This window comes from Periophthalmus magnuspinnatus, chromosome 11 (assembly GCF_009829125.3).
Source record: "Periophthalmus magnuspinnatus isolate fPerMag1 chromosome 11, fPerMag1.2.pri, whole genome shotgun sequence".
Lineage (NCBI taxonomy): Eukaryota > Metazoa > Chordata > Actinopteri > Gobiiformes > Gobiidae > Periophthalmus > Periophthalmus magnuspinnatus.
Window position 1 is genome coordinate 7,930,388 of NC_047136.2, and position 13,390 is coordinate 7,943,777.

Here is a 13,390-nt window from a genome sequence, read left to right on the forward strand (position 1 = left end):
TGCAGCCTACACAATTTTGAAATTTTACATTTATTTTATATTGCTGGGACTTTGTGAGAGCATAAGAAGGTTTAAGTATTTTGCATTCTGGGAATAAAAAGTTAAATTTAAAAAAAAAAGTAATTTCATATGTTTACAATTGCAATAAAAGTTGTATTTGTTATTAAGCTATTAAGGAAATCCAGCCTTAAATGAATAAAAACGTTGGTCTGTAAACAGATAATCACACGGTATCAAATTATAACTGTTAAGTTTGAATAGCTATAAGTCATTATACCTATACAAGTGCACCTGGGCTGTTCTGTGGGTCCTGCAAGGTTGAACCTGCAATATACAATTTTACCACCAGAGGTCCCCAGAACACAGCTTTAGTTAACAACATTAGAGTGGTTCAGTTTGTATACGCTTTTAGCCTGTGTCTATAGCCATCTGCTGGTGAGTAAAGCGAATAACAAGACCTGGTCAATGGTAAAATCTTCACTTTTTATTGTCTGTTCTTTAATAAAAACAGAAGGATGCATGCACACATTCCTTGAGGAAAAGCTGGTAATATATGTATTTTAGAAACAAGTCCTGAATGCAACAGCTGGGTCATAGTAGTGAATGTTGTTTTTGTTTTCTGCTTTTCATTCATATTTAAATTATGACATGACTCTGATAAATGGTAATTAGAACATGAGATTTCGAAAAAAACAAAATTATAAGAATTATAAGAAAAATAGACAACTCATTGGCCCGGTAAAAGTGCTATAAGATTAACACTGAAATATATTAAACTATACAAAAAATACATCTTTATTAACAGTAACTATGCAACTGAACAAGGGAAATGAAGATAAGACTAAAACTCTAGGCTTGAACATAATAAAAATCTAAATTATAATGTACTTTGATTTCAATAAATGTGTGCCTATTCTTAAATATAATGTACAGTATTTCTGTGCTTCTAATAAAAAGGCATCTCATATCATACATCACCTGCTTTGTTTCATTGACACATATTTACAGCAGTTCAACAAGGCATTCAAAAACACGTTACATTTTGGCACCAGGCACAGAATTTAAATCTACATAACTGTAAACCCTCCTTTACCCCAGGGTGAAAAATATAATCCTCTCACTGCTCACAATTTCACCCCAATAACAGTGGAAAAAAATAGCATTTGTGAGATGAACTATACAATGAATCAAGTAACATTTGGCATATTAATTGTTGCTGGAAGAGTGAGAGAAGTGGCAGACCCGACAGGAGTCTCTACAGTGCATCTCTGTCAAAACACAATCACTTGTATTTCCTGAGTGCCCAGTAAACAGGAATCAGAACATTTATAGCTAATAGTAGGGAATGCGCCTTTGTAACTATCTACACTTCACTCAAAATTTGGCTTTCAGTGAATATACTGTATCTTTGACCTTACAGGCACAGGTAAGTACATATGAATATAGTGGACTAAATTAAAAGAGTCAGTAAATGTGTTTCCAACTTCCAAAATGTGTGTTCACTGCGCATAAATCAAAATCCACCTGAAGAAAGCTAATCAACCTTTAAAATGAACATTAAAAATAAGGTGATAGAAACACAGCTAATATCCATCCATCTGGGGCAGCAGTCTAAGCAGGGACTCTTAGACTTCCCCCACCCCAGACACTCCTCGGCTCCTCTGGTGAAACCCCAAGGTGTTCCCAGGCCAGCCGTGAGACATAGTCCCTCCAGCGAGTCCTGGGTCTTCCCCGGGGCCTCCTCCCAGTGGGACATGTCCGGAACACAACTAATAAATATTATATAGTCTACATTTGGTGTTTGTGTTTTCTTAATATGCTCTTTGTAATGAACTATGGAAATAAATGTAGTTTTCCACTATATTCAAATAAATTGACATGTAGCCGTTTACACAATTGTTTTTCCTGAAAAATCACTGCTATTACAAATACATGACTCTCCTTAGTCGTCTGGCAGCTAATACAGAAGTCCAGGCCATTCTTTGCTTCATGACATCTTTCGATTAGCGTGCCAACATTTCCTGAGAGAGGAAGGGTAAGGTGCTACAACCTTTTACTAACTCGAAGTGGGATCTATCGTCTTCATGCTGTGTTGAAAACATTGTCCATTTACGTCCCGTTTTGTTTATACTTCTTTGATGCTGCGCTCCAGCGGTCTGAAGTTAGCAGATGCTGATGAGGACAGGTAAAAGGACTGGGTTTTGCGGTTGATGCGAGCGCGTTTGGTGGCCACACTGAGACTACGTTTGCTTGAGGAGATGATTTCTGTGATGAACTTCTTACAGTCTACACACACCTCCATCGTCACCCAGTCCTCCGTCAGCTCCTTGGGAAGCTCCAGATCATCTAGTGACTTCCCGTCTTTGCTGTTGTGCTTGGACAACCTAAAGAAAGACGCAGAGTAAAACAATAAAACAAGCAGATGAACAGGAATAGACCACTGGAGTTTGAACTTTGTAATGACCAGACTTGACTCAAAACAGAGATCTTCAAATGTCTTGAAACTTTAAATACACACTTTTCTTTCATGACTTCCAGAAACTGACAAAAACTATTGGATCTAAACCATGGCAGATCTAATAGTAAGTAATAACACACTTTTGCTAACAAACTAGCAAACCAAGAAGATTGAAATAGCATTCTTGTGAGTATAATTGTGTCTTACTTGTGAACACTTCGGCGCAGACTGTGGCGGTGCTGTCCAAAAGGTTGTTTTTCAGCGTCAGAGGCTGCAGTCGATCCCTCTTCTTTGGCCATAGAACTCGGACCCAAAGAGTAAATGGGCAACGTGGAATAAGGTTTAGAGGGAAGCCGCATCTGATAAAATACATTTTAAATATAAACAAAACTAGAAAAACACAGGTGAAAAAGTATTGCACAAAAAATAACTTACCTTTTTACTGCATTGAGAGCACACAGGCCTGAAACACATAATGAATTTGTTTTATAATACATCCACACAAGTTCTACTAAAATAATATATAAATGGTCAATGGTCACATTTTTATATAGTGCTTTTCCACTTTCAAGGCACTCAAAGAGCTTTATATCAAGGACCTACTCATCCACAATTCAGGCACACACACGTTCATACAACGTTCAGTGTGCAAGGTGTAGTTAGTGGATCGGACTGCTCAAATAATAATGTTTATATCAAATACCAAACTTCAGATTAGTCAGCAAACACTCTACCAACTGAGCTACTGTCCCCCATGGAGTGACATTTTAACCATGGTACTTTAGATTACCTTTTGCAGAACTGGCATGTGTATGACCAAGTAAAGAATGAAAACCTCTTTGTCCGACATGAAAAGCAAAGCTGCAAGGCAAACAAAACAATAGATTAGGAAACAACTCACAAAAATGCATTTCGGATAAGTCAAGGTGGCAGTTTCAGTAGATACCTTTCCTTTCTTCAGTGCATTATAGACATCTTTGTATTGCTGAAATTTCTCTAGCTCTGCTTTGACCAAAACCTGACGGATGTGCATGACCTCCTCCACTGTGAGAGTGAGACACTCTACTGGATAACAAAACTCCTCCTGAAAAAGAAAGAGAAGAACTTGAACAACAAATTCATTTTAATACATTTAGTTACATAAAGGTGAGGGGAGGAAACAAACTATGCAACCAAACCAGTGTCAGAGGATGAGCCAAAGATATCATCATGGAGTGACACAAACAATTCCCAAACACCAAAAAACCCAAAACAAATTATACTCACAAACCCTACACCCATGTACCAGTTTTTGACAATGAGCATCACAGTGATACAAGGAGATTTGTTGACATACTGTATTTAGTTTTAGTTAGTTATGTAGCATTGTAAAAGCACATCCAATGTCTTGTGTTGACTCTATAAGTTGTATATGAAAGTATGTCACAGACCTCCTCCTCTTTATAGGCATGTATATGTACACACATGCACCAAAATGAAGTTGTGAAGCAGGTCTCCAAAACAATGAAAACACATCTACAGTAACAGCAGAAACCTACCGTTCCCTGAGCTGCGCTGGCATCCTTCACCTGGCCAGCACAAAAAAGGAATGACACTTTTACCACAACAAACTATTTACTATGAATACAGGAAGCATCATACGATTTAATGAAAAAACAACTTTCACGCATTCTTCATTCATTGTAGCCACAACTGCCCTAGAGCAGACTGAGGGAAGCAAGGCTGCCAATCTGCCCCACTGGCTTCTCTGACCACAACCAATCTCACACTGAACATCATATTTATACTAGGCAAGGACTGAACAAAACTTGATCCCGCTATGGCAGCTGATTATTTACCCCACACAAGCAGGATTTGTTAAAAATATTTTGTCATTAGTTTACATTTTCAGTATACACAGAGTACATTTACACCAATTCACACTATTATCTAAATCTTTTTATTTGAGCCCGATGATCAACAATGGTTCAAGTTTGGTGCCAACTATCAGCTGTTTAACTTTGGTGAGAATAGACCAGTTTTATCTCAATGCTCTTCATACAGCGGTCTGTCCTGTGGTTTCAATTACATCCATCAGCCTCACTAGAATCATACGACTCACGCAAACAGTGACCTCATGGCAAACAAATGAGCAGTCACAGGACGAGGGCAACGTCAACGGACATATTGTACCAGGATTGTTGGGAAACTTCTGCTCAGTAATAAGGACTAAACATTCAAATGGTCCAGTCTCACAAATAGGATTTCTTACGGTTTAGCCTTAAATGAACATTATGAATTAGCTTGTAAAGCGCACATACCAAAGACTTGGAGCTCTGTTTGGATGGAGGTATGAACGGGCGTACGCTTGTGGGGGCCTCTTTCTCTATTGAATGCCTCCTCTGTGGAGATGGCTGCCGCTTGTCTGGCTGTGGGGTTGCAGAAATTGGAAGAAATTTGGGAGGAGCTGTAAAAATATATATAAATGCTTAAATCAGAACAAAAGAGGTACAATTTAATTTTAAAATCAGAACAAAAGAGGTACAATTTAATATGATACAAATATAATATTGACAACATACTCTTCTTCTCGGCGATTGATGCCAATTTTTCTTCTAATATACTGCTGCTGCTCTTTGATGTCTCCCCCTTGAAAGTTAAATTGGATTATAGTTAATAGCATTATATATGAAATCATTATCTATATAGTGCAATGACAGTGTTTTAGTACCTCAGAATCAGAGCTGTCCAGTTCTGCCAGGGTGGGTGCCTTGAGGAGCCTCTTTCTCTGGGACAGTGGCTGGACTCCGCTCTGGTTCGGGGTCGGGGTGCTGCTCGTCAAAGATTGGGTACTACCGACCAGCTTCCTAGGAGCGTCTGGGGTGTCTATGGATGAAAGCACCACATTTTTTAAGAGAAGTAAATTGTTTTTATTTTCTTATTTCAATTTGTTTGTTAGTACATTGTGTGCAATACTGGTTCATTTACAGCTTGAGCGCAATTTATTTATAATTTCAAATACAAGTTTATGCTTTAAAAAGTAGTATTATTATTAAATATTATATATCTTGACACATTACCTGAGCCGCGAAACAAATCTTGAGGAGTGCTGATGCTCTTCCCTGCACCTGTGAAAAAAACCATACAAATAAGGACCATATTTATACACAGAATTAACCTGCAGATGCATTGACACACAGTGATAGAGTGTGCATGGTTGTAAAGCCCAGGGGAATGGCTGAGGGAGGGGGCAGGTGGCAGGGGCACAGGCAGAGACACTGAGGCATAGGTTACTTTCGTACATCAGATTGGATTATGATGCCCCACATTCAAACTGTCATCTGCCTTATACAACTAGGGGCTTATGTAATTTTTCGCAGGCAGATTAGAGTAGTGCTGAATGACTGTAGTGACCAGCTTTGACTCAGTGGCTCATCACCTTGTTGACAGATAGATCTCTGCCACTTCCACTTTAAACATACTAGGCTTGCACAATAATTAGCAGACTTACTGTGGTGTAAACAAATGTAATATCTGTATTGGTCAATGGAAACAAGCATATTGTGGTCAAACAGATTTTGTATCAATACAGTTTTATGTATCCAAATGAATGTTAATAATAATTGTATTTCTGCAAAAATTTCAATAGACTCTGCACAGAGCCTATTAATTCCAAATAAAATCTAAATCATACTTAACACACAGTAGTATTTGCCAATATTGTGCAGTCCTAAAAGTTACAAAGAAGCCAAACTTGTTGCATCCTTAACATTTAGACATTTCACACATCTAGAGAGAAATTGTGTTGTGCTGAACAATTCAATTGCAACAAGTAACATGTGACGGTAGCGTGTCATTCACAGACTACAAGAAGTGAGGAGGAAGGTGCTGGAATCACACAAAAGCAGGAGCTACACCTAAAAATAGCCTTGACTTACAAAACTAACTTAACTACACAAGAGATGACGTTACCTGAAGAGTCAAAACTGAAAGACATGCTAAGAGGACGCATGACTGATTCATCCACATTAGAAAAAGAGAAGGGAAAATTAATTAATCAATATGGATGAGACAGGTGTTAATTAGAAAGAATATAGATAACAAGGTGGCAGACCCCCCACTGGAAAAGCTAAGATAATGCATCTTTAAAATATGGATGATAGAATACACTACCAGTAAAAAGTTTGGAGACAATTTTTCATGTATTTTTCTTCATTATTTTCATGATAATTAGGATTGAAGATTCTCACTGAAGGCATCAAAACTATGAATGGACACTTATGGAATGCAGAACACAAAAAACAAACTCAAAAACTCAAAACTTGTTTAAGGTTTGTTTTTTTTTTTTTTTTTTTGTGTAAATAGCCAAACTTTGCTTTGATCACTGCTTTGCACTTTTGGCATGTCCAAACTTTTGACTGGTTGTGTATATGAATGTAAAACAAGTGTCAATCAGATTTAGAAGGGGAAATAGTAATAGTAAGTTTATTAAAAATATAAATTTGAAAATTATGTACATGTTGTGTAATTTACTTTATTTATTGCTTATAATCAGCATCCATAACAAGGGTAAAAACATTTATTTCACGATATACTGCTTATGTAATATTCTGTTCCCAAACAAACGCCATCTTGTATGTTTACGACCTAATTAGTGTTGCAAAGTACACACTTAGCAATATTAAAAGCTATTATGTGATTTAAGATGCTGGCCTCTACATACCATAGTGATTATCTACCTATTTACCAAGCATTCATGAGAATCATCCTTAGAGAAAAATGTACGCCTATTTAAATCCTCAGTAAATAAATGTGAGGTTAAAGGAGGGGCACACATCAATAACTTTATAAATCAGAGCAAACATACATTAATGATGGCTGAATAATATTTCTGTAAACACTTTTGACCGAATGCCCAAAACCACAGGAAGAAGGGTTAATGCAGCTGTGGTCATTGGTAATATGATCTGGTCGACTTTAGTTAGTGCCAAATATAGATGTCGTATGTTATGCATCTCTGTGCCTTACCCAAGCGATGTCTGCGGATCATGTCAGGAGAGACAGGTCGGAGCTTCCTCTCGGCTTTAATGTCCTCCAGAAGACGCTCGTGAAGGCTCCGGGGACGGGGTGGGTGGGGCTTCAGTTTACGGGCCGCAACCTAAGAGCACCAGGAAAGGACACACTAAGCTCAATCAACAAATAAACATGCAAAAGAATACACACTAACACACTAATAACGAAATACCAGTTTAAAGCCACCATCTGTAAATTTATTAGTTTTTGGGGGTTTTTAACCAGTAGAGGGCAGATGCGGAACCTGTCCCCCCTCCCCTCACCTGGCCTTCTTCTGTCAGGCCAAAACTGGCACACTACCAGGCAGAAGTAATGTACACAGCATCCAGTGTTGATATGTGAGAATACAACTGGGGTGAGTCAGCCAATCTAATTACAGATGACAACTTTAAAAAATACAGACTAATTGGTCAATATGGAGTGAAATAATAATACAGAAGCCAGCACAGATAACTGAAAGAATTGAATAATGTAATTTGTTTAAGCTAATTTGAATACCTCATATACAGTCACAATTTTCATTTTGTTGTTTGAATTGTTACAACAGCGTATAGTAATGTTGGAAGTGTACTTACTCGCTAAATAAAACATTTTACAACCATGTACCGGTATTGTGTTTATATTGGCCTATTCTGCTCTAGTTCTCTATTTGGAACAAAAACTGAAGAATTCTGTAGTGAGCACTGTTATCTAACCAAAAGTAGGACCAGGACCAATAGAGTGACAGCTTAATGTGGTGCAGGTGGGAGACGCATTAGAGCAGATTAGGAGATATGATCTTATGATACTCACCGGGTTGAGAGGAGGTCGTGATCTGATAAACTCAAGGATGATCTCATGGGCACTTTTCTTTAACCTTGGTGGAATGTTTCCATTAACCTGGAAAGAAATGGAAGGTAAATCAATCCAGCACAAAACCTTGAAATGAAAAAGAAAAAGAAGACAGGAACAGACTTTTAACAAAAAAAGGGTTTTGTTTTTTTTGACTAACCATGACTTTTCTCAACTTGTATCGTTTGGAGCGAATGTCGTCCATGAGCATTTCGTAAGGTGTTAGCTGGTACTCTATGGGCAGTGGGTTGTATTGTCGCTCCTGTACTTTCTTTAACTTCACACCATGTCTGAGATCTCTCATCACCTGGACCCAGAACCGAGCCTGGAGGCAAGAACAACATAAATGTCAAGAGTATGGGCAGAGTATAACAAAGGAATTTATGGATTAATTAACCCAAGTGCTCTCATTGGGTTAATGGACTTCAATAGATGGGCATTGTTTCACTATTTGCAAGATGTTTCTGGCTTGTTTCAACACATTATTTCAAGCAAAACAATTTACAATTTTATACTAAACAAAGTTAAATATTCCATGTCATAAGCACACTAAATACTACCAAGATTTTAACTCAAACGTTCTCCAAACCAGATTCATATTCTGAATTCCAGTCACTTTTGACCAAGGCAAGAAAACATACATGCATTTTGACAGTGTACTTAGTAAATTTAGATATTAATCTCACCCAGTCTGAATTTTGTAACTCGTTGAGGTCTTGAGCAGACTCCTCCCGTGTCTCACCCTCCATTTTCTGCAGGTTCTAATCAGAAAAAGAGCAAAAAAAAATTTTTTTTTAATCAATCAGCACCCATTTGAAAACCATTACGGGATGGCATTGATTGACCCAATGTGAACGGGCACATTCACCAGAGCTGTTAAGTGATCGATGATAGTTGTTTAGAATGGGCATGGAAAACATTTAGCACATCGACTGTGAACCAGAGGGGCAATCAATTATACAGCCAAATGAAAACATGTATTATGTAATGTACCAACTCCTCTAAGAACCGTAAAAGGTTATTATTTTGACTTGATATGACTTTTAAAAATACAACACTTCACTAATCAAATACATCTCAAGTCTCATGCTTGGGATTAAAAGGTCAGATGATGAAAAACGCTTGATTGGACCATCTCCCCATGACAGATTTAAGATCATAAACAGAGAAGCAGACGCTGAACCAAGCCATCCACATTACTGTTTTATGCATGTTTATTTCAATCAAGACTTTGTTAATTATGACCTACCTAATAGAAGAATCCCATTATATTGCCCTTGTCAAATCTCTTGTAATGGTATCCACATGTATGCAGTTATTGTTACAGTCTATAACCATTATGTATTTAATGGTCTGTTAATTCCAAAGAAGTTCAAAGTAGTCCACTCTATAAGCTACTTAGCTACAATAGGGTCCCATATTATGCTTCAATGGTTTATTACATAACACTTTAACCGTTTTGGCTTTAAACAGCACTAAAGACTTTTAAGTACTGTAGCACTCACCTTCTGCTAAAGGTATTCCGGTTTTAATTTTTATATTTTGTTTTGCCCTTTCACTAAAGCCTTTAATTAAATCTTTCATAAGTTACATATTTTTACTCTAGAGGCCGGCTTTTCCACATTTCAGCTCGTCTGATTTGGTCAACACACTGCCAGCTCGTGTTGGTAAGAGTCACCAAACCAGTCTGAAAGTGGCATTTACTGGACTAACAAGAGGTTACACGGGGACATAGTCTGAACTCAGATATATAATTCATCTGATAGGGACTGTTTCAAATGCTTCAAAATAAAAAAGAAAAAAAAAATCTGGTACTTTCTATAGTCACATTTTACTTCTGCTTTTCTTTTGAAAGATAGCAAGTAACTGCGGGCTTTTAAGGGAAACTGTATTATGTGAGCATGTTGGGGAATATTAGAGTGTTTTTAGGGGAACAGATCTTAACTTCCTTTTTCCATTATTCTCTTTTCCCTTTCCATTATTGTCCCTTTTAACTTTTCCAGTTATTTGTCCATATCTGTAGAGCTTTTGGTAACATTGGGATATTGTGCTGTCTGTGCGTTTATGAGCAGCTTAATAATGATTTAATAATGTTTTTGTAGTCATCTGTGGCGAGCTCCGTACCTCCTTGGCACTCTTAATTTTCTGCAGAAAGGTGTTCAGTTCTCTGGTTTCTGCATACAGAGCGCGACACACAGCCTGGTAGTGGTTGGGTGCATCTGAGGGGCTCGGGAGGTGGGAGGAACAAATCTGCAGTGAAAGAAACAAGATTGAGTTATGTATTGTAGTTAGTGGCAATATTAGAGTCATGATTTATTCAAAGTAAAGATTGAATATTAAAATGTTGCACAACTGGTCTATAAATAACTATAAATGTTCCCTAAATGTTGTCTGTTATGTTGTCTAGGTATGTTTTGGTTGGTGTTTTGTCAATAATAACATAATGGTACTATTGCTATGCTTTGAAGTTGAGCAGATAGTCAAAGCTCTGACCTTTAAGTATGAAAATAATAACTGCCCGTCAAAGTAACCAACCAAAATTATTTCAAGCAACACAAACAAATAAGAAAACCAGCCTAATGACATATTTTCACTTCTTTAAAGACAGGGCGTGTTACAGGTATGTTGGATGAGTCTCTGTCAGCATGTGCACTGGGAAATCACAGGTGAAGTGACACCTGAGGGTTTGACTGTTTTGGAAAATGCTATGTCATATGTTTGTGCTAATAACGGTTATATATGATCCACATCAAACAAAACCCGTTTATTCCAACAAGACAAAACTGGAAAATCGTTAGATATTTTTAAGGTTTCAAAATAGTGTTCAGAAAATTAGGTTGACTAGCTAATAAGGGTCTGATTTTTTTCCAAAAAGGGCTAACAAAAAGGTACCATTTTCAATTTGATTCATATGATATTACGTTTTGGCAATAAAACAAAAATTGCTTATTAAATACAATAATTGAAAAGCTGGGAGAATACGAGTGTAATGACAAATAAAATACACTTAATATTATGTGTTACAGCTCCGAGCCACTGCACCTTCACTAAACAACTTCACAGAAAAAACAGATGCCAGTTCAGTGTACTTATTTACAGGGCAAACTGGAGCACACTGAAAAAGGTGAATAGTCTAACCATCCATCCATTGTGCTCCAATTTCTGTGACTATAATTACATTTGCAAGTTTCTGCAGTTATATTTTGTGAATTTTATGAAAATACCCACTCAAGAAAGTGTCTGTATTTACATCATAGTTGATATTAACACACAAGTGTCAATATGGGACATATGAGGAGAAAATTTGAGGAGAAATTTGAAAAAAATGTATGCAATTCTCTGCATTCTAGAGCATTTCCAAAGGTAAATAAATATTATATAGAGGAAATATATTTTTTACTTCCCAGTAAATAAAAATTAAAACTTATTACAGTAAATGGAGTCTTTGCTAGAGGATCCTCTATTTCAAGATCAAAACAGTGAATTTCACCAAAAGGTGACAAGTTTGCTGCCATGTATTTAAACAAACTTCTCATCAAGAATTAAGGGCCCACAACTTAACTCTAAATTGAACTTAAACTCAAAACTATTTACACTAGGTACTGACAGTGAACATTGAACTCCTATTCAGCTAATACCAGAATGTTTAGGGGTCACATTTTTAGAGGCCATTGGGAAATTGACAATGGGACAGCCTCCACTGGGGAGTTTATATAGGTCATTTATGAGAGAATAACTGACTCTGAATACACAGACTGAAAGACTGAAGTGAAGTCTGGAGGGACTTTAAAATATGCAGAAAAAGCAGAAATGTTGAAACCAGTCAAGGCATGTATAGGTAGGACGCTGCGCCTCCAAATAAAAAAATAAATAAAAAAATCATTTAACTCACATACATGTTTAAGGCTTATGACAGGGCCGGCGTGTGAGCATGTGAGACAATTATAATAATTCTTTCTTTAAAATTGATGAAGTATTTTCTAAGAATTATACAACTATTTAACCATTTTAATCACACTTATCTGCAAAAGCTTTTTTTTTTTTTTGAAGGATAAATAGCTGTTGCATAACAAAACTGGGAACTTTTGCATGATAAATCAACTGTGTTTTACGGAAATAAGTGCTGTTTTCTGTCCCCACACTGTTATCGGTTAATATCAGGTATCATACTTGAAGTAAAAGTAGCAATGTCAGTATCGGAACTGAAAAAGCTGGATCGTGCATTCCTACTTCGGATCATTATCCCAGTCTTAAGTATACTGTACACTCTGTATATTTCACCTGTCAATGGCCTTCTGTGTTGTTTTCTTTTTAGCTCAACTTGTCACTATCAATCCTTAGTCCAACCAACTACATTTTTGCCTTTTGATCTACATAACTGATTAGGTGCACTTGCTTTTTAGCTGTGTGGTATGTCAACCTATAGTCCCTTTGTTGACATTTATCAGATATGAAGACAATACAGTATGTTCCGTGTACATGTAGTGGTTAGGGCATAGTACCTGGCCTGTACTGATCTGCAGACTCACCATGAGGATGTCTTTATAACTCTGTATCCGGCTCACAGTACTGGCCTCAGTCACAGATACTGGCTCTTCCTCCCGCTCCTCCTCTTCCTCCTCTGTGGCCTCATAGCCTTCGTCAGGACAGGAGTCACTCTCTGTCTCCTCCGTGTTGGTCATCATGTCGATAAGTCGCTCCAGAGGTGGGCTCAGTTCACGCTCCTCGTTCTCCTTCAGTCCATAGTCCAGAGCTTTGTAGATCATGATGCCCAATGACTCAACCACCTGTACAACAAAACAACATTTAGAACAAGGATGACACATGACAAGTACTGAAGGCAAATGAATAATACATTTTCAAACCAGAGCCTATTTTGATTAAGTTTTAATACAATTTGCGTATTTGTCTTGTATTTTTTCATTCTCAGAAGTGAGCATGTCTGAACACCTTCTCTTCTTCAGCTATGGAGAAGGTAAGAACCAGTTTCAACAGCTCTACGTGAAGCACAGATGGTGGCTGGCCTCTTGTTGATAGCACTGACAGATA

General features: G+C 37.3%; 2 protein-coding genes across 4 annotated transcripts in view; one reads left to right on the forward strand and one right to left on the reverse strand.

Moving 5' to 3' along the window:
• The window catches only part of adnp2b (ADNP homeobox 2b), a 177,797-nt gene that overhangs the window by 118,622 nt on the left and 45,785 nt on the right, over nucleotides 1-13,390 (forward strand). The window lies entirely within an intron of this gene.
• spire1a (spire-type actin nucleation factor 1a) overlaps nucleotides 1-13,390 on the reverse strand; it is a 43,793-nt gene that overhangs the window by 19,680 nt on the left and 10,723 nt on the right. Inside the window, exons 3-18 of one of the 3 annotated variants that reach the window (XR_008648892.1) lie at nucleotides 12,871-13,128; nucleotides 10,466-10,591; nucleotides 9,028-9,102; nucleotides 8,502-8,666; nucleotides 8,303-8,389; nucleotides 7,466-7,595; nucleotides 5,518-5,565; nucleotides 5,169-5,323; nucleotides 5,020-5,086; nucleotides 4,759-4,904; nucleotides 3,997-4,026; nucleotides 3,405-3,542; nucleotides 3,249-3,319; nucleotides 2,894-2,921; nucleotides 2,666-2,817; nucleotides 1,893-2,384 (exon numbers count right to left, since the gene is read on the reverse strand). Coding sequence is in view for 2 of the 3 variants with exons in the window: in XM_033974830.2 (XP_033830721.1) it covers nucleotides 2,126-2,384; nucleotides 2,666-2,817; nucleotides 2,894-2,921; nucleotides 3,249-3,319; nucleotides 3,405-3,542; nucleotides 3,997-4,026; nucleotides 4,759-4,904; nucleotides 5,020-5,086; nucleotides 5,169-5,323; nucleotides 5,518-5,565; nucleotides 7,466-7,595; nucleotides 8,303-8,389; nucleotides 8,502-8,666; nucleotides 9,028-9,102; nucleotides 10,466-10,591; nucleotides 12,871-13,128 (1,935 nt within the window). In the remaining variant the exon portion in view is untranslated. Of the gene's footprint in view, nucleotides 1-463; nucleotides 2,385-2,665; nucleotides 2,818-2,893; nucleotides 2,922-3,248; nucleotides 3,320-3,404; nucleotides 3,543-3,996; nucleotides 4,027-4,758; nucleotides 4,905-5,019; nucleotides 5,087-5,168; nucleotides 5,324-5,517; nucleotides 5,566-7,465; nucleotides 7,596-8,302; nucleotides 8,390-8,501; nucleotides 8,667-9,027; nucleotides 9,103-10,465; nucleotides 10,592-12,870; nucleotides 13,129-13,390 lie in introns of those variants that run through there. The other 2 variants (XM_033974830.2, XM_055225419.1) reach the window with 2 other exon arrangements.